This window comes from Bombina bombina, chromosome 2, assembly GCF_027579735.1.
Source record: "Bombina bombina isolate aBomBom1 chromosome 2, aBomBom1.pri, whole genome shotgun sequence".
NCBI classification, from domain to species: Eukaryota; Metazoa; Chordata; class Amphibia; order Anura; family Bombinatoridae; genus Bombina; species Bombina bombina.
This window is the reverse complement of record NC_069500.1, coordinates 486,623,285-486,648,044: the sequence shown is the minus strand read 5'-3', so window position 1 is coordinate 486,648,044 and position 24,760 is coordinate 486,623,285. Positions and strand designations below refer to the sequence as shown.

At 38.1% G+C, this 24,760-nt stretch overlaps 1 protein-coding gene across 1 annotated transcript in view; it reads left to right on the top strand.

The window, feature by feature from the left end:
- The window catches only part of NIPSNAP1 (nipsnap homolog 1), a 96,185-nt gene that overhangs the window by 7,179 nt on the left and 64,246 nt on the right, over nucleotides 1–24,760 (top strand). The window contains exon 2 of the mRNA XM_053702185.1: nucleotides 15,706–15,833. Coding sequence (XP_053558160.1) covers nucleotides 15,706–15,833 — 128 coding nt within the window. The remainder of the gene's footprint in view (nucleotides 1–15,705; nucleotides 15,834–24,760) is intronic.

Genomic DNA, 24,760 nt, shown 5'->3' with positions numbered 1-24,760 from the left:
TCTGAGGGTGTAATCTCATATTCGGACAGTATAATTCCTTCATCTGATGCTGAAGTAGTATTCTTCAGATTTTAGCTTGAACACCTTTGTGTATTGTTAAAGGAGGTTTTGGCTACTTGGGTTGACTCCGATACGCATGTCGTTGTCAACCCTAGAGAATCTAGTAAACTTTATAAATACTAGGATTCCACTTTTAAGTTTTTTCCTGTGCTAGGAGATTTTTCACAGGAATTGGAGAAGTCAGGGATTCCTGTTTTCTCTGTCTCCTATTTTTTAAAAGGATGTTTCCTGTCGCTGTCTCCATTAAATATCATGGCGCGGTACCTAAAATAGTAGAGCATTTCTACTCTGGCTAAGAGAACTACGATTCCTAGAGAGAATAACTGTTCTTTTCAGGATCAATGGACTAAGCTGGAGGCTTACATGGAAGTTTGTATTGCCACTGTGTCAAGGGCGGCATCTTATTGGTGCAATGCCTTGTCTGATTCCAATTTGGTAAACACTCCTTTTGAAGGAGATCCAGTACATAATTAAGGCTCTTGAGCTAGCCAATTCTTTTATTTCTGATGCTACATACAAGTTTTTCAGCCGGGAGCCAAGACATCTGGCTTTGCTGTGCTAGCCCGCAGGACGTTGTGGACAGTGGATTTTTCCTCTCAGTCCAAGTTTCTTTCCGTACAAGGGTAAGATCTTGTTTGGTCCTGTTCTGACATAAATAATTCTTATATTACGGGTGGAAAAGGGTCTTTTCTACCAAAAGACAAGATGAATAGAACTAATGGAGTTTGCCTCCAATCTGGGATCGGCCCAAGTGAGGGGTTGAATCTCTGTCTTCAAACATGGATACAAGATGTCCCAGATATGCTGTGGACTTAATATCTCAAGGTTACTACATAGTAGTCATTCCTTCCCTTCCTGAGGCAGGTTCCTTCTCTCAATTTTATCTGCAGGCCAGATAACAGTGAGACTTTTTTGTAGTGCATTGGGACTTCTTTCCCCTGTGAGTGATAGTTCCAGTTCCTGGAAGGGAACAGGGTCTACGATTTTATCTTTGTTTGCGGTTCCCTAAAAAGAGGGAATATTTTCATCCTATGGTATGACCTAGAGTGTCTCAGCAAGAGGTACCGTTCTTCAAATGGAAGCCACTGGTTCCATTTTTTACTTTAATCTAGGATGGTCAGTTCATGGTGACCATAGACCTGAAGGACGTGTCTTTTTAAGCTCCTGAGTTTGCCTTTTGTCAAACATTTTCAGTTTGTGGCTCTTCCCTTTGGTCTTGACATGGCTCTTAAAGATCCTGGATGTCATAATGGTTCAGGCGGCATTCTTTTCAACAAGCAAACTCTCTCATACAGAGATCTTGCTGTCTTTCTTCATTTCCTCGGAGGGAAGTGAATCTGAAAATGAGTTTCCTTATTCCAGCTACAGGGGTAGTTTTTTAGGGACCATATTAGTTTCCCTATCTCGAAAATATTTTTGACAGTTCAGAAAACAGAGGATTCTTTCCTCTTGCCTCTTTCTGCGTTCTAATGTTTGACCTTTCAGTGGCTCAATATATGGAGGTAATGGGTCTGATGGTTGCTTCATTGGACACCATACCTTTGCTCGATTCCATCTGACAGTCTGCTGTTATGTACATTCAGATAGTGGACCGGGGATCTTATTGATCTGTCTTGGAGGATAGATTCTTCCCTGTGGTAGAGCGCTCATCTTGCTCGCGAGAGGTAGCGAGATTGTTGCCCACGTGCTCCAGAATCTTTTGGTGTTCACAGGAGCATCTGTCTCAGGCGCATGCTTCCGGAGACCTTCCTGAGTGATAGTGACATGGTTGCTAGCCTGTTGGGTTGGTGACTAGGGACTTGTAAAGCGTCTGCTCTCCCCATAACCATCTTGGATTGGAGAGCGATCTACAATGCTCTGATGGCTTGGCCTTAGTTGTCTTATCCGGTTTTTCAAATTCTAGTGGACGGGCCTCTACTGGGGCTTAGTGGTTAGCAAGTCTGGTTAACAAACTCAGGGTTTAGAGTTTGAATCCACCCCCATATGCTACACTTTAAACAATTTATTTTCAGTGGTTTCCATTAACCCCATCTGAGAAACCTGGAGTTCCTTTGCCATGATTGACGTGGATTGTTTGGTGGGCGGACGCTCACATTTGTTGTTTATCCACTTTTCACATTTCAGGAGTGGATTCTGGGAGAGGATTTCCTCAGAGTCAGTTCATTCCAGGGAGTAGATGCTTCTCTCTGAAGTGTTCTCCAGGTTAACCTTAAAATAGGGGTGCTGGAGTAGGAGATGGTAGTATGCCAAACTTCTCGTTACGTTTAGTCCAGAGATCAGCAGGCTGCTCTGTTAAAAACCCTGGCGGTTCTTCGGGTTTTCAGTCTGACATCCCTGTCCCTCCGTTTGCTCTCCTTCCACAAGTCTTTGCTCGTATCTCATAGGAATGGGCATCAGTATTTTTAATAGGTCAATAATCTTGCAGGATCTGGATACGGACCTAGCGGGGATGTTTCTCTTCCGCCTTGGCGGTTGTCCTGAGGAGGGACCTTCTAATTCAGGGTCCATTCTTCATTTTTATGAAGCTTTTTGCTTGGAGATTGAACGCTTAGTTCTGTCTAAGCGTGATTTTTCTGAGTCGGTCATCGAGACCGAGCCTGTTACTTGTAAGATTTGCCATAAGTTATGGCATATACATCTTTATTGGTGTGAATCCAAGGGCTACTCTTGGAGTAGGGTCAGGATTCCTAGGATTTTGTCCTTTCTCCAGGAAGATTTGGAGAAGGGTTTGTTAGTCAGTACCCTGAAGGGTCTGATTCTGTATTTTCTATCTTGCTACATAAGTGTCTGGCAGACGTGCCAGAGGTGCAATCTTTTTGTCAGGCCTTAATAAAATTTAGGCCTGTGTTAAGTCCGTTGCGCTTCCTTGGAGCCTTAATTTTGTTCTTAAAATTTTACAGCAGGCTCCGTTTGAGACATTGCATTCCATAGATATTAATTTTTTATCTTGGAAGGTTTTGTTTCTTATTGATGTCTCTTCTGCTCGGAGAGTTTCGGAATTTTTAGCCTTGCAGTGTGATTCCCTTTTCTATTATTTTTCTTGTCGATAAGGTGGTTCTTCGTACTAAGTTAGGTTTCCTTCCTATAGTGGTTTTGGACAGAAATATTAATCAGGAAATTGTTGTTCCTTCTCTGTCATCATCCTTCTCATAAAGGATGTTGTTGCACAACTTGGATGTTGTGCGTGCTTTAAAATTTTATTTCTAGGCGACTAGGGATTTTCGCAAGTCTTCTGCCCTATTTGTTTGTTTCTCTGTCAGAAAGCTACTGCTACTATTTTCTCTCTGATTGGCTTATGAGACTGCTGGATAGCAGACTCCTGAGAGGATTACAGCTCATTCCACTAGGGCTGTCTCTTCTTCTTGGGCTTTCAAAAATGAAGCTTCTGTGGAACAGATTTGCAAGACTGCAATTTGGTCTTCTCTACATACTTTTCCAAATTTTTATACTTTTGTCTCGGCTGAAGCTTCTTTTGGGAGAAAGGTTCTTCAAGCGGTGGTGCTTTCTGTTTAGTTTACCTGTCTTGTCCCTTCTTAATAATCTGTGTCCTCTAGCTTGGGTATTGGTTCCCAACAGTAATTGATGATGCCGTGAACTCACCATATCTTAGAAAAGAAAACAAAATTTATGCTTACCTGATAAATTTATTTATTTCTGGATATGGTGTGTCCACGGCCCGCCCTTTTATTTTAAGATAGTTATTTTTAACTGAATCCTCAGGCACATCTACACCTTGTGTTACTCCTTTTTTCTCCATTTACCTTTGGTCGAATGACTGGGGTTTGTGGGAAGGGGAGTGATACTTAACAGCTTGACTGTGGTGCTCTTTGCCTCCTCCTGCTGACCAGGAGTGATATTCCCAACAATAATTGATGATGCTGTGGACTCACCATGTCCGGAAAGAAAGAAATTTATCAGGGAAGCATACATTTTTTGTTTTTGATCATTTCTAAATAACATTGTGCTGACTTTCAGACTCCTAACCAAGCCCCAAAGTTGTAAAGTATACTGATGTATACCTACTCCAGCTTTTTTTTTTTTTTTTGCTATACAATCACTTTTCACTGGGTGTTCAAGCTAACCTTTTCAACAGAGCTTCTAAGTAAGTTTTTAAACGGTTTTATACTGGATTTTTATATCCGTATCTGTTCATATTATTCTTTATAGTAGTGTCTTACATGCAGTTATATGAAAATTGGTGTATAGTGTTCCTTTAATTTTGACAAGACTATCCCTTTAAGAACAAGATTTCATATACAGTATATTAATAGATAGCCACAGGTTTTTTTTTTTTAAACATTGTACTATGTAAAATGTCTAAGACGTATTATTATTTTTTTTTTTTTTTTTTTTTTTTTTTTACCATTGTATTTATTTTTTAGCCTCTACAATCATGCAACTCACGTTTTTTGCAGTGTGACCTCAATATTAAAACTAAGCCCGTTTAATACAGTGTGAACTTGAGTAGCTAAAAAAGTACAATGTTAGAAGTGTCTTCATTTGAGATACACACTGCAAAACCGTGTTTTTAAATCTACCCTGTCCATCTGTGGTACAAATACTGGTAGTGCAGGATCTGCTCCTACGCTCAGTCAACTGCTGCTCTATACCCTCCTGTGCTTCCTTTCTATATAATCCACTTGTGGCAGTCGACAAATTGAGTCAACAAAGTGAATGATTGAAAGCTATTTTATTGAGAAACACATAAAACAGCCTCATGCACATATGTAACAACTCCTTTTATGTGTTCCACCAGCTGTTTGATGTACATCTGTACATGAGGCTGTCATTTAACCAATCTGAAGTGATTAAGAGGTTTGTTGCTCATGGAACTGTCAAGAACCTCTTGGGATGGGGTAGCAAGAGAATAAATTATCAGAGAAGTCTTTAAAGGTTGAAAAGAAATGTGGAGAAAACACCAAGTAAGATATCCGCACATCATAAATCTGATCTGGAGAGATGGTTTCAGCCTGTTCGTACACCTTACACTTAACCAAGAAAAGCTTTATGGGTAAAGGCCCAGGCAGTCCCCACTGCTAAAACAATAACCTAAAAAGACATGACTGGTCTCTGCCTAAACCTACCTAGTAAAACTAGCATTCTGGGGAAAACGTTTTATGGACTTGTCAAAGTAAACTACATGTATAGCTATTTGGCAGAGCAGTGATTTGTTTTAGATGACAAAATGAAGGTTATAAGGAAAACAACGTCCTACCTTCAGTTAACCCTTTAAGGACACAGCTTTCAGTTTGCTCAATTGTTTTATGACGGAAAAATTCCGTCATATGTCCTTAAGAGGTTAAGTATGGTGGATGATATGCAATGTTGTGCTGCTGCTTTGCTGTCTCTACTATAGGACTTAAGGCATTTTACAGTGAAATGTGATACCCAGTGTCAACAAGACAGAGATCCAGAGCACAAATCCAAAAGCTCTAAAGAATGGTCAAAAAGCAAAATAAAATATTTCACAGCAATGAGTCCTGATCTAAATCTGATGGAAATCTTTGGAAAGAGTTTAAATCTGCCATTAATAAATGGAATCCTGCAGAGCTTTAAATGGACAGTAAAGTCAGAAATTAAACAATGATTTAGATAGAACATGCAATTTTAAACAATTTTCCAGTTTACTTCTATTTTGAAATTTGATTTGTTCTCTTGGTATCTTTTTGTTGAGGAGTAAAGCTAGGTAGGTTGTTTAGAGCAGTGTTTTTCAACCAGTGTGCCGTGGCACACTAGTGTGCCATGAGAGATCCTCAGGTGTGCCACGGCAGACTGACAACAGTGTGACATATTTTTTAAACATTGCTTGTTTTTTACTCCCAGTGCAGGGGTAGTAGGAGGCATGGCATAACAGCACAATACATACAGTATGTGTGTGTTTGCGTGGCCGGACTGTTATTTGACTGACGCTTTTCCGACGGACATTTGTCCAACGGACAATATTCCGAAAGACATTTATCCGGCTGCTGGGTGGGAATGAAGCTTAAAAATCACGGTTTTATAACTTTTTTAATAGTGGACTGACAAAGGACAATTAAATCAACTTATATATAACATTTATAACATTTTTAATAGTGGACTGACAAAAGACAATTAAATCAACTTATATATAACATATTAATTATAATATTATAATTATAATAATTATATTATGTGTTAAAAGTACATCGTGAGGGTAGGGACCCATGGATAGGTTCCCAGAGGCGGTTGCGGCGCCCGAGTCACTGATTGTAACAGAAAATTTTGGATCGTATCTGCCCTCGGCCGAATGTATCTTGATTTATTTAAGTAAATCTTATATATTATGTGCTATTGCCTTTAAAAAGTCTAATCTTGAGTATTCACTGTATTTTTCTAAAACTTTCATTATCCTGTTGTTTATGATTTCATATTTTTTTTTGGGTTTTCTCAGTTCAACTCCAGAATCAATTTTTTCAATTGTTAACTCCCATTCTGCTTGTTCTTTTCTTATTTTTGAAACTAGTCTGCAAATGCTTGGGTGGGTTATAGACATTCGTTGGTCAAATGCTCTGTGCCATCCTTCTAGAGTTGTTTGTTCTAGGTAACCCTAGTTTTGTTCTTTCAAAAGTGTTCCACATCGTAATATCGAAAGTAGGTTTTCTTCTTGTACCTTCTTGTAGTTCGCCAATCCAGGTTTTTTCAAAATAATTTAAAAATTCAGATAAAATGTTACTGTTTTGTTTTTCTATTGATTTTACAAAGTCATTAAATGTTTCAACTACATCTTCCACTGGCACAAATGCTAATGCTTCTAAGCATTTTATGATCAGAGCATTTTTTTCATTATTATACCATATTTTTAAGCCCAAAGATTGTATTTTTCTCCACAGGCATTGGGAAAAATGGAAAAAGCATCCATAAATTATTGTATTTTGTAAAAAATTTGTCATGCAATTTATTGCTGCTCTTTCAAAATCTACAGTAATTGATATAGGATTGATATCTGGATTTTTTTCTTTTATAATACTAAAAATTAAATTAAGTTTCCTGATTTTTATTTTTTGATATGCAGTATACTAATGGTATGGTATGGTTATCTTCTATTAAAACATGTATTGTATACAACTGAAAACCTAAAGGAGCTGAGTCAAATGTTCCGTCACAGAGCCAGTGTTGTTTTTTTGAAAGAAGATCTACATTTTTTTTAGTAGACAGAATGATTGATTAAATTTTCACTTTCGTGCATGATGAAATTTTCTCCTCTGGTTGTTTTTCTTAAATCATCATTTAAAATGTTTCCATTTGGTGTTGTTCGATGTCGACGTACCATTCTGGCAAGAGTTTCTTTTTTAGGTAGAGCTCCTGCTGCTTCAAGGGGGAAATTAGATGTGCAATTTTGTATTATGCTTGATGTTACTTCTTCTGAATTTTTAGCAACTTCTTTTATTTTTTCAATTGTTTTCATAGATAAAATTCTTGCTGCATTAGGTGGATGTGAATGATTTGATGCATCTTTTTCAATTATATCATTAATGGTTTTTAGCCTTCCTCCACAAAAACCTTTTTTTTCACATCTCCAATATGTGACATTTTCTTTTTTTTTTGTCTACAATGTATGCATAACCTTCATATAACATTTTTCTTCCTCCTTTACACGTCTTTATGAACTCCATTTTTTTAATTTGATGTTTTTTTTAAATTTATTTAAGTGTTTGTGTTGTTTTTTTTACCTCAGTAGCCACAATATATATCTAAATTTTCCGCTTTTATACTGATGACAATTATGCAATTACGTGATTGCGTGATTGTGCTGTTCGGCGTGCAGTCGGAAGCAGTGTATATCGGACATATGTCTGACGGACGAATGTGTTTCGGCATTTTGTCCGTCGGAATTTTGTCCGAGCACCGTGTGTTTGTGTGTGTGTATGTATGTGTATGTGTGTGTGTGTGTGTGTGTATATGTATATGTATATATATATATATATATATATATATATATATATATATATATATATATATATATATATATATATATATATATATATATATATATATATATATATATATATATATATATATATATATATATATATACTGTATTAGGCTACAATGTGTGATTTTTTTTTAAAATTTTGGGATGGTGGTGTGCCACAGGATTTTTTAATGTAAAAAAGTGTGCCACGGCAAAAAAAAGGTTAAAAATCACTGGTTTAGAGTGTGCATGTGTCTTTAGCATTCTATGAACTAGTGTTTGCAACTATGCATAGCATTGTTCTAATAAACATTATTGCAAACACTGCTGCCAGATGGCTAAAGACACATGCACACCTGAATTCATAGGATTACACTTTCACAAAGGATACCAAGAGAACTAAGCAAAATGGATAATAGACTTCAATTGAAAGTTGCAGGAGAAGAGTAGAAGAGACTAGAGGCAACAAAATACTAGTGAAATGTGCTGTTTTTTTTTTTTATAAAGGGATACTAATTGCTTTTTTGCAAGCATAGTATTGAAGTTATTCCCCACCTCCCTCTATTCATGGGTGCTGCTATGTTGAACTCTAGCTTTCACTTGATTCCAGTGCTGGCGGGTTTGCACATGTATAGCATCTCTCCTTCAGATACCTGCAGTGAAAGCCCTCCCCCCCCTTTTTTTGGGGGGGGGGGATAATACCTTAGGACATCCCATTAAATAACTGTGGCCCAAAAATGGAGAATGTCAATATTCTGAGCAAAATCAGGTGTATCCTGTACTGTTGTATCCCTAAAGAAGCATAAATTACTAATCCTTTCTAACATGGATATTCTATAACTGTCCTTTGCTGGCCCATACTTTTTTCAACAAATTAGTGAAGGCCTGCATTACATCATTTTAAATGTGTGTGTGTATTAAAGGGATATTAAACCCAATTTTGTTTTCTTTCATGATTCAGATAGAGCATGCAACGTTATAATTTACTCCTATTATCAATTATTATTTTTTTCTCTTTCTATATTTATTTTAAAAAGCAGGAATATACGCTTACGTGCTGGACCATTTTTGATTAAGCACCTGGGTGGCGCTTGCTAAAAGGTGGCTAAAGGTATCTGGGGGAGGGAAGAGAGATGTTTTAGAAGGGTCAGGGAGTGATCAAGGGGTGTGATATGTCAGATGGGAGGCTGATCTCTACACTAAAGCTAAAATTAACCCTCCAAGCTACCTAATTAACCCCTAAGTGTGGTGCGTAGCGGCCTTCTAATTGCCAAAAAGCAATGCCAAAGCCATATGTCTGCTATTTCTGAACAAAGGGGATCCCAGAGAGGCATTTACAACCATTTGTGCCATAATTGCACAAGCTGTTTGTAAATAATTTCAGTGGGAACCTAAAGTTTTTTTGAAAAAGTTAACGATTTTTTATTATTTGATCGCATTTGTTGGTGAAATGGTGGCATGGAATATACCAAAATGGGCCTAGATCAATACTTTCGGTTGTCTACTAAAAAAATAAATAAATAAAAAAAAAAAAATTATATATATATATATATATATATATATATATATATATATATATATATATATATATATATATATATATATATATATATATATATATATATATATATATATATATATATATATATATATTATAATGAACCAATGGGGTTCTCTTTTGTTAAAACAGAATATATCCACGTATGAAAGTTACAATGCTGCACAATTCCTATCTGTCTACATATACGCAGCTATGTCAATTGGTTCATTATAATCCCAATTTATATGTATGCAACTAACACAATTTTTAATATTACAAAATGAAGGGCTTCTCATTAGCATGTCCCATATTTTTCACAAATTTTTCTCTTAAAACATAAATATCGATATATAAACTTTTTCATTTATTTTAACTCTCAACCCACTAGCACAATAATATTGTAACAAATTTTAAGATTATACAATTAATTTTTTAAACATTTTAACATTCTAAATGCAAAGTTTTAAATTCTCATTTTACAATTAAGGTTATATTTAAATTTTAAAGTTTAACTAGATGTTCTTCTATAAATCAGTTCTAGTATAGAAGCAATATACCTAACAATTCAAAGAAATCTAATGATATTCATTGTTCGGTTTTATTTTCAGTATAGGAGGATTCATAATGTGATCTTGTATAAACTATCAGTCTATTAGATACAGTAATTTAATAGACTCATTTACATATATAGGTCAGATAACCGTCTTTGCACTTTTACGTATATTTTTTTCCTGCAAAGAAACACATATGATCAATAATAAATAAGTCCGTTTTTTGTAAGTCTCAGAAGTTGACAGATCTGTGTCAGATTTGACATATAGATTTTTTTTATATATATATATCCTATTACCATTCTAAGAGTAAGTTGCAGGAAGAAGGCATACGATATTGCAACCACTGTTTGCAAGTATGTACCGAATGAAGTTTAAATTAGGACCACTTATTGAATTATGTTACGATAATATCAGGGATCGTAGAATCTAGTTTTAAATACATTTTTTGTAATTTGTATCGCTTGCTATATGGCATAGAGTATGTAACAATATGGACACGATATGTAACCATACGTCTCTATTATGATACTACTTAGGATATGCTATTATGTAACGTACAATTTGTAAATATTATGTATTCTTTTTGTTTGTATAAAATGACCCGGTACGAACAAATGACCAATCAGATGAACCGGAAACGTCACACCCACGGCAAACCCTGGGGGTGTGTTTGTTTTGTATGGACATTTTAAAAGCCTAAGGGCGCCAAAAGTGAACAGCACATATCTACCTCTTAATAAAGCCCGACCGTGGTTCGGGGGAAACGCGTCGAGGAAAAGGACACTACTCCTGTTTACCTTTGTGGACGGCTATTGTGGTATCGGCAGAGGGCAGTCCGGATGCCTTGCAGCTACCTGGGCCGGCGTGTAGGAACTTCTTGTCATCTTCTGTTCCAGCGCACACAAGGACAACAAAGTTATATGAAAACGCTCATTGCTTTTAATCTAGTAAGTGCAACATTGTGAGTTGCGTGTGTTTTATGTCAATAAATCTTCACTTGAATCATACCCTGGGTGCGCTTTTTCTTTTCTTTTACATGTGGTTATGCAACAAGTCAAATAAGGATCTTTTTGACTGATTCAAAGCAGCACCGGGAGAGACCAGCCCTGCACACGGGGAAAAGTGTTTTTTTTGTTTATACCAACAAACAAGCAATCAACAGATATTTGGATACTTTTTTTTTAAAGGTACTGTTCACAACGGCAAGGGTACTTTGAATTTTGTTATCCTAACGAACTATTGCATTGGCAATTTTTTAATAATTTTTCTACTACCTAAAGGGTAATTTCGACATCTATTTTAGTGGTGGTATTTATTCAGATACATCAGTGTACCAGTATTTTAACTATTGCAGACCTCTGATTTAAGTGTGGAGCAGAAAACAAATGACTCCACACTAAGGTATTACTATTACTGTGTTTAAATAAGATAGATTTGCAACAGTGGTATAATTTGAAGCATCCATTGCTTTTTATTTGTTTTTAATTAGTTATTCATATATTTTGTTGCTGTAAATAATAATTGTTGTTTAAAAGTATTAACTTCTTGTAAAATTTGGAAGGCAGTACCAGCATTAAGAATATACATATAATATAACAAAATACAGGCACAGAAAGTCAAGCGCAATATAATTTTTGTTTAGTTCATTTATAAAGCGCCGACAGATTCCGCAGCGCTGCCCATGGGTACAAGGGTAACAGTACAAAACAGAAACAATACGATAAAAGACATTTTTACAGACAAATACAGGGGGAATTGAGGGCCCTATTCCCGTGGGAACTTACAATCTTTAGTATTTCTTAACTCAGGACAAAATTTAAAAGCCATTTAGCACCGTTGTTTTTTGCTGTTTGTAGATGTGTAACAGTTTTTGGGGATCATATGATAAAAATAATGGTATATTTAGAAAGTCCATTTGATGGCGAGAAAAACTGTATATAATGTGTGGGTACAGTAAATGAATAAGAGGAAAATTACATAAAGAAGAAAAGAAAGGCACACAAGGCAAGACTCAAGTGAATAGGTTTTATTACAATTAATAACACATGCAAGTATTATTGCACTTACTAGAATAAAAGATTAAGAATACATTCAAATGGTGCGTTATGTTCTTACAGCTCCTTGTCTCACACAGTAGGCTAGGTTGAACTGCCTCTTTGCAGCAGAAGACGTCTGGCAGGTAATTCCGGATCCTCTGCCAGGGTGCTCTGTGGCTTTGTGCGGACAAAGTGTTTCAGAACCGCCAGAACCTCCAAATGATATATTGATGCCTAATGCGTTTCCCTCGATCTACGGCCGGGCTTCTTCAAGAGGCTAATGGTAACAACGAATGTCTCTGATATTGCACCCTTTCTATTTGAAGGGATGAGAGCAATCCTAATTGGGAGGTGTGTTGAACTGCTACGTGTCAATGTTGTTTCTTAGCATATAACGTCCTTATTGCACATTTAACACAGTATAACCTACTAAATTGATATGGAGAAAAATAAGTAATGCATAAAATATACTATACCAGATCTGAAATATTACAAAAATTACATATATACATTATCATTCAAAATAAAATACAGCTCGCAAAACAGCGATTATATGTGGCTGAACACTAAAAGTACATAAAAATACATAGCAATATATGATCGTCTAAAACTACCAAAATCTCTGAGTGTGACAAATGATCTATTGCAATTGGAAATAGTTACAAAATGTTACATTTATAATTACAATTGTTACGGTTATTATATTTATCACAATAATCAAATTGGAACATAGTTGTTTCTTAACATTTGACTCTTCTTACACGGATTTCATGAGCATATACCACGATAATTTATATGGATGAGTAATTAACGCTAAAAGGTGATGATTAGATACGACTATAATACACTCATAGCATAGACTTTACATAGAGTTTGAACATCTACTCTGGGCATTCTTGAAACCGCAATATGTTGCGGCTTCAGTTGATGCTAAAAGATGATGACTAGATACAATGACTATAATACATTTTATAGCTTGGAATTTTCATAGGGTTTGAGGTTGAGCATCAACTACGGACATACTTGAAACAGCAATATGTTATGGTTTCAGTTAGTATTTGCATAGCATAATCCTATAAAATATAAGTCCATAACCAATTTACATATCTACTTAAAAATTTCAAGTTGAAAGAGGAAAATTACAGCTAAACACAAACACAGCAGAAATGTAAAAATAGCCCTGGTCCTTAACGGTAAGAAAATGGAAAAATGGTCTGGTCACCATTCCTTTCCCTATGATATTACACGCTGGATAGGTTGAAGATGATGTTCAGGAACACAGATGATTAATGCTGGAGGGGATGCGGGAAACGCAGAACTCCACTACAGATATGGTGGGACTGTAAACTAATCAAGCCTTTTTGGCAGAAAATTCTAAACACGGCCATTTCCAAATTAGACATCACTGTACCCAAGACACCCAAGATAACATTATTTCATAGATTACCCATTTGTAACGATAACCAGACTGTTATAATGCTAAATAGTGCAAAAGCGCTCATTCCCAGATACTGGAAGTCCTCAACCATTCCTACACATGCTGAATGGGCAACCCAAGTAGATAGACACCTACTAATGGATGGATTCCAATATCTCAGAGACTGGAATATCGTAACACACAAACTAATGCTAGAGCTCTGGAACGCTACACCTTCGACCAACAGATAATCTGGTCATTATAAACCTACTCCCTTTTTCTTTCTTTTTTTTTTTCCTCCCTCTCCTCCTCCACCCCTCACACACTTCACTAACATACACTTTCCCTGCCCAAATCTCAAGCCCCCTAGTCTAAATCCCTAATTTCTATTTTATCATTCCCTTTCTACATTAAAAGAACACTTATTGCCAATAGATTTAATTGTTAGCATAATTCATACTTATCTGTTATGTTTAAAGCTTTATGATATTTGAAGAAGGTTGTTTGAAATGTCAAACTTGGTTAGGAGACCATTCAAGAATACAAGAGCCAACAATGTAAGGACACAGAGTTTTCCACCCATTTGGCTCTGGACATTTGGACATCTTCTTTGGTCCCTCACTTTAAAAAAACAAAAAAACAAAACAAAAAAAACGTACAAAATGAAGGACTATATAGTACTTGAATTTTATGACCTAAATATTGTTCTTCTGCATTATTACAGTTTTGTATCAATAATTTTATTCTAATAAAGCTCTTTTGAAAAGTAAAAAAATAAAATAAAATTTTGACTAATGCAAACAAAGGTTGTTATCCCTATTTAGGCTGTCCACGTTATAACAGCCTTATTAAATGTGACCAATTTTGGATAAAGGAATATTTCACATGTAATACAAGCTTTGTTATATACCTAATTAAAGGGACAGTCTACACCAGAATTTTTATTGTTTTAAAAGATAGATAATCCTTTTATTACCCATTCCCCAGTTTTGCATAACCAACACAGTTAGAATAATATACTTTTAACCTCTGTGATTACCTTGTATCTAAGCCTCTGCAAACTACCCATTTTATTTCAGTTCTTTTGACAGACTTGTATTTTAGCCAATCAGTGCCTGCTCCTAGATAACTTCACGTTCACAAGCACAGTGTTATCTATATGAAATACGTGAACTAACACCCTCTAGTGGTGAAAAACTGTTAAAATGCATTCTGAAAAGAGGTGGCCTTCAAGGTCTAAGAAATTAGCATATGAACCTCCTAGGTTAAGCTTTCAACTAAGAATACCAAGAGAACAAAGCAAAATTGGTGATAAAAGTAAATTGGAAAATTGTTTAAAATTTCATGCCCTATCTGAATCATGAAAGTTTATTTTGGCCTAGACTGTCCCTTTAAATGTCATTTTGTGTGTGTATATATAGAGAGACCACCGATAGTTAAGAACAGGATTGCCCAGTATAAGACGGGGGGACAATTCATTTTCTCTTAATCAGTCATTTAGTTCATCAATTGAGGTTCCAAAATATAGATCATGTCCTACCCCAAGAAGAGGGGGGAATAGAGAATTCTTGCTGAAAAGGCGATAAACGTTTTTGGTTTATAATTTGGAATCTCGCTATCCAAAAGGTATGAATCAATAGAGAGCTAGATTATAATTTTTTCTTTAGGTGGATGTAATTATTATTATTGTAATGTGAAACTGAGACCACTAGGTGGCAATATTTAAAGTTTTTTTTGTAAATTGTGTAGATATATTGCAATAACCATGAGGAATTTAAAAGAGGAGGAGCTTGCCACCAGGTGTGAGGAGCATACCTGTATTTATATACAAAGAAATGTAGTGTGCATTTGTATTCATACATGACTAAGGGCAGGATGTCCAAAACTGTCTTTTTTTTTTTTTTTTTTTTTTTTTGTACTTGGCTTTTATCTGCCCAATAAAGAAGTATTTTAAAAGTAAGCAGTGCAGCCTGGTTTGACACTCTAGGTTTAAATATAACACAATAATTTACATGCAAGAATATTTTTACATTTTTGTTCTTATCAAATGCAGGATGATCAATATTTTTTATATATATTTAAAATTTTAATAGTAAAATCAGTTTTGATGGAAGAGTACAAAAAATATTCCAGTGTGTAACAGTCTTCTGTTTCTCGTCCCTCAGGTTTTTGTCAGATTCCCATGAAGGCAGCTGGATTCGATCCCTGTTTGTACGAAAGGTAGATCCACGCAAGGATGCTCACTCTAATCTGCTGTCTAAAAAGGAGACCAGTGGCTTGTACAAAATCCAATGTGAGTGATAGGAGATTAAATTAAGGCATATTGGAAAATCACATTAAGAACACTGGGTGATAATTTGTTTTATGTTGTTCTACTTGGCATCAAAACTGTCAAGAAAGAGGTAGCCTTTTTCTTGCTTTAATTTTTATGCCACGTTAAATGTCCAGCATAATAGTTCTTGCTCTGTTGAAAGGACCACTAAATACAGTTCAATTGGATGATTACTAAATACAGTTGAATTGAATAAGGACCGCTAACTACAGTAGAATTGAATAACAGACAAATACATAATAAAAAGACAATGCAATTGCACTTACTTTGAATTTGAAATGAGCAGTAGTATATTTTCTGGCAACTTTCAAAGTTAATTACCTTTTCCTTGTATCATGTGACAGCCATCAGCCAATCACAAAATGCCTATATGCATATTCTGTTAACTTTTTCACATGTTAAGTAGGACCTTGAGCCTGAAAGTGCGCATATAAAAATAATGTGTAACTGTTTTGATAATGGAAGCATATTGGAAAGTATTTTTTTTTTTTATTTTTTATTTGCAGGCCTTATCTGAATCATTAAACTTTTTAATTTTAACTTTAGTGGCCCTTTAACTGAAATGTTGACATTGAATTAACTAAAAATAACTAAGATTTGCTTGTATCGTTTATTTAATTGCATTATTTGTATATATAAATAGTTATTTAAGGGTATATAAAAATCCTAAAGATAAGTCCTGCGCATGCTTGGACATGTGCTAAAAAGTTGAATGCATATTTTGCCTTCCCCAGAAAAGGATAAGCTATGGGAGGATCAGTTGACTCAGTGATGCTCTTCAATCACTGATTGGCTGATTCATCTGTATCCTTTTCTGTGGGCAGCACTAAAACTCACACATTGTGCAGGTTTAACTGCATTTATAGCCCTTATGCAAGAGTCATACACAACAGCAAAGGCATATTTGTCCAAAAGCTAACTGGTTCAATTAAATAGAGCAGTTAATCTTATTTCTCTTGTAAGGTATATCCAGTCCACGGATCATCCATTACTTGTGGGATATTCTCCTTCCCTACAGGAAGTTGCAAGAGGATTACCCACAGCAGAGCTGCTATATAGCTCCTCCCCTAACTGCCATATCCAGTCATTCTCTTGCAACACTCAACAAGCATGGAGGTAGTAAGAGAGAAGTGGTGTAACGTAGTTGTTGTTTTTTCTTCAATCAAAAGTTTGTTATTTTTAAATGGTACAGGAGTTGTACTATTTTGTCCCAGGCAGAAAATAGAAGAATAATCTGCCTGTGATTTCTATGATCTTAGCAGGTTGTAACTAAGATCCATTGCTGTTCTCACACATGACTGAAGAGAGAGGTAACTTCAGCGGGGGAATGGCGTGCAGGTTATCCTGCTATGAGGTATGTGCAGTTAATTTTTTTTCTAGAAGATGTGAATGCTAGAAAATGCTGCTGATACCAGATTTATGTAAGGTAAGCCTGAATACAGTGATTTAATAGCAACTGGTATTATGCTTACTTTCTGAGGAAATACTCTTATAGATTTGCAATATAAAACGTTTGCTGGCATGTTTAAACTTTTTTTTTTTAATTTTTTTTATTGAGGAAAAATAAATTTATACATATCATATAGAGAAAGAAATACAACAATCATCTATTGCGGGACTTCCGGTGGGCGGGCACGGCGAGAGGACGCAGGTTTGCTGAGCTCCGTGTATCTATGCTCGCAGACCTGTGTTTTTAGCCACCTAAAGTGCCAAAAAGCTGTAATCCTTGGCAGGACACTCAACGGACACCTGCCCGGACAAGACACAGAGAGGGGCGCCTTCGATCCGCTCCCCCGCCGGCAGCCGTACATACAAATAACTGAAGCACGATCGCGGCGGCGATCAGAGAGGCCAGACCTCCCGCACCATCGAAAGGGAGTAGGTGAGAAGCCGAACAGGCTGGGGCTTTACGGAGGAGGGCTAAATTCCAGTCTCTTAGAAATCAAAGACGGACAAGGTAATCTGCCCCAACACCCAGAGAGCTGCGTAATAAACTGACGGCGGCCATCTTGGATATCGGCCCTGCTATAACATTGTTCAGAAACAGCATACACAGAAAAAATAGTGAACTGCTTCTTACCTGGGAGCTCATTAGCCTTACTACCTCCCCTCTCCTCCCAGGCTTAGAAGGAGAGTAATCATTTTACAAGGGGACCTGTCTGTCACTGGGTGGTTAACAGCGCAGAGCCCAAGAAGGCTGTCAGCGCTACACAGATAGAACCCACGTGGAGGGGGAATAAACTTGCAGCACAACAGTGTCCGACTTGCGGGTGAAGCGGACAACTTGGGAGCAGCACACCTCAACCCAAGACTGACCATCAACAGCTCAATTGTTAATTCTACTCAGGGGACACCAATAGATATGACACACTAAACCGGAGCCAATGTACCCCCCTCCCCAAGCACAAACCTCCAGAAACAGAAAAGAAACTAATCCTTCTAGTCCTATGGAAAAAAAGCCTAATCCTCCTACTAAGTTACAACTACAGTAGAACCTTTGCTGTGAACTGCCTGTATGCAAAAGTACTATACCCCATACAATAAAAAGACTGACAACATGGCAGGTAGACAGAAGCAAATGGAGAGACGCCAGAGAACCCAAACTGAGAACCAAGACCAGACTCAGTCACTGCTAGAAACATCCATTACCTCGACGCAAGACACACATCCTATTGTATCTCAATTGTCTGCGCTCTTCTTGCCTAAAATAGAACAATTGCAAACAGGAATGGATAGCCTGTCCACAGACCTCAGAGCCTTCTCCACACGCCTAACCGCTGTGGAACAGAAAACAGCAGAGGGTGAAGAAAGACACAGGGACACGACCTCCTCCATCACTACTCTCCAAAGACACAATAAACTGCTGCAGGCCAAGGTAGAGGACTTGGAGAACCGTTCAAGACGGAACAATTTAAGAATAGTTGGAGTCCCAGAATCTGTCCCCTCGGGGGCCCTAATGAACTTTGTAGAAACCATTCTCCCAGGTATACTCAAACTCCCATCTACAAGCATACCTTGCATAGCAGAAAGAGCACACAGAGTGGGAGCTCCTCAGCAGGAAGGTGCGCCTAGACAGATAATGGTGCGCTACCTAAATTTCAAAGATAAAACGCTAATACTCAGAGCGTACAGACAAGACGCCTATTGATTTTGAAGGGAGGAAAATCTTCATCTTCCAAGATTATTCCGCAGATGTCTCAAAGAAAAGGAGAGAATTCACGCCTTACTGCAGAGACCTCATAGCTCAAGGGGAATCCATAGCACTTCTCTACCCAGCCAGACTGCGACTTCAAACGCCACAGGGCCCAAAGATATTTGACTCTCCAAAACACCTTCAGCTGTTTCTGGATCAAATCAAGAGGCGAGCAGATCGGCCAAGGCAGGCCCAGCAAGAAGACGAAGAAGACACATGAAGTAGGAGAAAACCACACAAGATTTAGAATCCTCAACTCAGGACTTTTTAACTTACCAGAACTATCTGGAGGGACATAATGCACAGAAATTGGTGCTACAAGCTGCATATATATCCTTTTCCATAATGGGGAGGGGGGGAGGGCTTTTGGGATTTTGTGAAGTTTGACAGTTGAAAAGTTTACAAGTTTAGTTACTGTTTGAAATTTAAACGAATCAAGATTTGCTGATATCTATTGCCAACTGTAGACAGAAGGAAAAATTATATATCTTTGTTTATACTTACTGTGCTAATTTATAATTTATAACTTATTATTTACCTCTGCAGAGAGCTGATCAGTAGTAACGCTGCTTTAAGACATCTTGATATCCACATACGCTCTCCCCTGGGCAGTTGGCGGTAAGTAAGAGAGACAGACTTACTCTATTTTCCTCCTACCATACTCTCACATAACCATCACACACACCCCTTCAAGTTTCCCCATGAAACTAGTTTCCTGGAACGTGGGGGGCATTACGTCCCCCATCAAAAGAAAAACCATTCTAAAATATTTGAGGAACCAACATGCAGACGTAGCGATTTTGGAAGAAACTCACTTGACTAACGCAGAACATCAGAAACTAAGACAGGGATGGGTGGGAGAAGTTATCCACACCACGTATGAAGGGAAAAGAGCCAGAGGAGTAGCTATACTCTTTAGAAAAAATCTAGACTACACTATAGTTAAACAACTGACGGACCCCGAAGGTAGATACGTGTTAACAAAACTTAAACTCAATCATAAATACATTATCATAGGGGGAGTCTATGGCCCACACACTGATAAAAAGGACTTCTGGAGAAATTTCAGCACTGTTACTACAAAGTTTGCTGACTCCCCGATGATTCTGGGGGGAGACTATAATATAGCCCCTCAAACCCCAGCAGACAGATTCAGAGATCCAAATTCAGCAACAAGACATAACACAACCTATAGAAACGCGAGGAGAGATACCCTGATCCTGTCCAAACTCAAATACTCTTTAGCATTGACGGACATATGGCGAGATCAGCACCCAGAAGACAGAAACTACACTTGCACCACCCCAGCCAAAGACACCCTTTCCAGAATTGATCTATTCCTAACACATACCTTGGGACAACAGATCACTAACACTACCATAGATGTTGCGACCATATCAGACCATGCCCCCATTAGCCTTAAAATCAATCTCACGCCAACTAGAGAGGGACCCCGTAGGTGGTTCTTTCCTACTTACTTATATGGGGACATAAACTTCAAGAGATTTCTAGAGGGAGAATGGAAAACTTACATGACTCTAAATTCCGTGCACCGACATGACACCCTACTACTCTGGGAGGCGGGAAAAGCTGTGATGAGGGGTCTTATATCCTCTTACACAATCAGAAGGTCCAAACGCCTGAAACAAAAGAGCGAAAACCTACTGAGAAGGGTGATCAGTGCTAGAAATAAATACTTACGAAACCCAAACCTGACGACGAAACAACACTACACTGATGCAAAAACACTCAGAGACCTGTCATTACACCAGAACACTGTCGGGGAGATGACAGCAACTCAAGCACACTTTTACAGACATGGAAATAAGACAGGGAAGCTCCTAAATTTGCTAAACCTAATAAATATATAGGGGCCATCAAAGTAGGAAACACTACTCACACTACCACACCGCAGATACAAACTGCCTTCACGAACTATTATAAAACCCTATATAAAGAGGAGCCAATAGACAGAACACAGAAAACATCCTTCTGGGAAACCATACACAACCCTACCATCTCAGAAGAACATCTTACTCTCCTCAACGCACCCATCTCAGAGACAGAAATAGTGAAGGCCATAAATACTCTGCCCCTTGACAAAACCCCAGGTCCGGATGGATTACCAGGGGAGTTTTACAAACTTGTCAAGGAGGAGGTGGTGGTAACACTCACCACTCTCTACAATAAAATCATGAAAGGTGAGGAAGGGATCTCTACCCGCTTCACTGAAGCTAACATCTGTGTGATTCCCAAGGAAGGCAGAGACAATTTACTTACCCAATCCTACCGCCCAATATCCCTGTTAAATCAGGACTATAAACTGCTAACCAAAATCCTGGCGGATAGACTCGCAATAGCCCTACCCACACTGATACACCGAGACCAGACGGGGTTTGTGAAGGGTAGATCCTCGGTATTAAACATTCGCAAGCTCCAATTTATATTGACACACTTCTGGAATCAGGCCGGAGAAGGTGGAGACACAGGCATAGATGCCTGTGCTCTGCTTATAGACGCGGAGAAGGCATTTGACATGGTCCTTTGGGACCATCTTTTTAACACCTTAGATAAATTCGGTATCAAGGGCCCTTTTGCATCCACGATCGAATCCCTATACGCGAATCCCCACGCCTCAGTTTTGATTAATGGCATTCCCTCACCTCCATTCCAACTGGGCAGGGGAACAAGACAGGGCTGCCCGCTGTCACCCCTCCTTTTTGACATCGCCATCGAACCCCTAGCCATCAAGATTAGGGCGGAGACAGAGGGACTGTGGGTGGGTAAAGTCCAATGCCATTTGTCTCTCTTTGCAGACGACATGATCCTATACCTACAAAATCCAAAAACAAACATCCCTCACGTCATGCAAATCATACACCAGTTTAGTCAGGTCTCAGGCTACAAAATAAACGCTGACAAGTCGGAGCTTGTCTGGCTACTCCCAGAGACACCCTGCGCCACTCTACCATACAACTTCAAACAAGTTACCCACTCCTTCAAATACCTAGGAGTCAAGCTATCTCACAACCCTGGAGAGTGGTACCATCTAAATTACCGCCCCCTGATAAAAGACCTCCAAGAGACATTGCTCAGATGGAGTAATTTGCCGGTAGCATTACCAGGTAGGATCGCCCTCGTTAAAATGATCATATTCCCGAAACTCCTGTATTTATTTCAGATGATACCTCACCACATCCATAAAGCAGACACACAAATATTAAACAAAGCGATGTTCTCTTTTATATGGGCAGGGAAAAAACATAAAATAAACTCTTCTAGACTGATGGCAGAGATCACTTCAGGGGGCTTAGCAGTCCCCAACATTGATGCATACTGTGAGGCAGCCCAGGTTAAATATGTACTGGACTGGCTGACAGAAAAAGGACACTTCACACTGCCAGAACTTGAAAAGCAAGCCGCGGCTCCATGGTCCCTGCAGGCGCTCCCACATATGACATCGACACGCACACTCAAGTCAATTAAAAATTACCCACTAATATCCCAGCCCCTCTCTGCTTGGTGGAGATTCTGCAAGAGATCCCGATTCGACCCTACCCACACAAAATACCTCCCTTTGAGAGGCAACCCAGGATTCCCCGCAGGGATTGATTCCCCAGTGTTCTCCACATGGGAAACTAAGGGGTTGACTGCCGTGTCCCAATTGATAAATGGGTTAGACATGAAGGTCAAGCCTTTTCAGGAACTGCAAACCCAATTTGACCTGCCCCGCACACACCATTTCGCATACCTGCAAGCAAGACACTACATCCAAGACTTACTAAGATGCACAGAACTCACTGACCAAAACTCAGATGTAAACAGACTGCTACATATGACAATGCAAGGTAACACGTCTATCGCCCCAACTTACAGATTGCACATTAAAAAAGAGGAATGTAGCTACGATCACGCATATCAGTGACACATGGACACGCACCCTAGACACTGAAATCACACCAGATGTAATACAGCGCAGCATACAACATACAAGAGGAGCAACTCTATCAGCGACCACTAGAGAATCACACACCAGACTGTTACAAGCAGCATACGTATCACCCAAGACATTCAAAAAATGGAGGCCAGAAACAGAAGGTCACTGTAAGAAATGCAAAGCAGCAGATGCGGACCTGCCTCACTTGGTGTGGCAGTGCCCTATGATACGGAAATTTTGGGGCATGACAGCATATTGGATAAAGTCCACGTTTCACACTGAACTGATCATCTCCCCCAGACTGATAGTATTCCTGGAGATCCCAGCCTCTACACCCAACTCTCTTAAAAAACTGATCATAAATATTATCCTACAAGCTAGGAAACTCATATTTAAAAATTGGTTGAATCCAGGGACCCCTACACTATCACAACTCGAAACAAACATTCACAAACAGCTTACATATGAAGCAGCAGACACCCTTAGAGATGTACAGTTGAGAACCAGATCTTTTATGAAAAAATGGGAACCCTACATACACACTCTACATACTACTGTACAAACACAGCTTTTATTCCCCCTTAGAAACACCGAAATCCTACTAGAACAACACCTGAAAGGCAAATGGGGTTTTCTATATGAACAGAAACATGAAAGATGAGTTAGTGGACATCTACCCACATATAATGAAGTCTGTCTTCTTGCTACTGCCCAGGGGAGAACCAGAGACCTAACAATGAGAGACGGTCAAGATCCCAACGGGATCAGTGTAGAGAGAGAATCGAATTCAGCTCTGATAGCTACTGTTATGATTATTCTTGTCCTTATCTAGATATTATTGTATGCTGTATTATTTGGAGGACTGGGGTGGGAGATGAGGGAGGGATGGGAGGAGACTGAGAGAGGAAAAAGGAAAAGAGGGATTTACCATGGACTATTGCTGCAAAACGACCAACTTTTGGGACACAGTTTGTAAATTTTCCTTTTTGCTTTAAAAGAAAAACTCGGGAAGTACCTGCAAAGAGACTGTACGCAAAAATATCACTCGCAACAATATAGACCCAGTTTTGTAATGTAAACATCCAATTGTAACATGTTTTTGTCTTCCAATGCTCTGTGACCCATGAGAGAGACATCTCTACATGGTAACCCTTGTTATGATAAATAAAAGTTTAAAAAAACAAAACAAAAAAAAACAATCATCTATTGCACAGCATATCATATAGAGAAAACAATACAGCAATCATCTATTGCACAGAAATAGTGAAAGTCCTCATTTTTTGACCCCTTAAAACACAAATGCAGGTCACTCTTGGACCCTATCTGTTACCTTAATAAAAGTCCAGGGGGTCATATTAAGAACAAAAATTAAAAGGAGAACAAAAATAAGAAGATATAACACACACAAAGAGTTAAGCATTCAAAAAGAGATGGCGTGGACTGAGCCATCCAGGAACAATCTGAAATAGAATATTATTAGCATACTCTATAGCTTATGGTTATACAGAGTGATAACACAACCCCATATATGTGGAGAAAATTATTGCTCCTTGTGTTCCATATCTGGGAATTAGAATTGTGATTAATACTTAAAAACTTAATAACAACCTCATGGTCTGCAGCACGCTTAAGTTATATGTGGTCCACAGGTAGAATGTCAGAGTACATTTTACAAACTTCATGCATTTTATCCAATACTATTTACATTGAAACCCACAACTCTTTATAAAATGCAAATTATAACCTACTTCGCCCGAT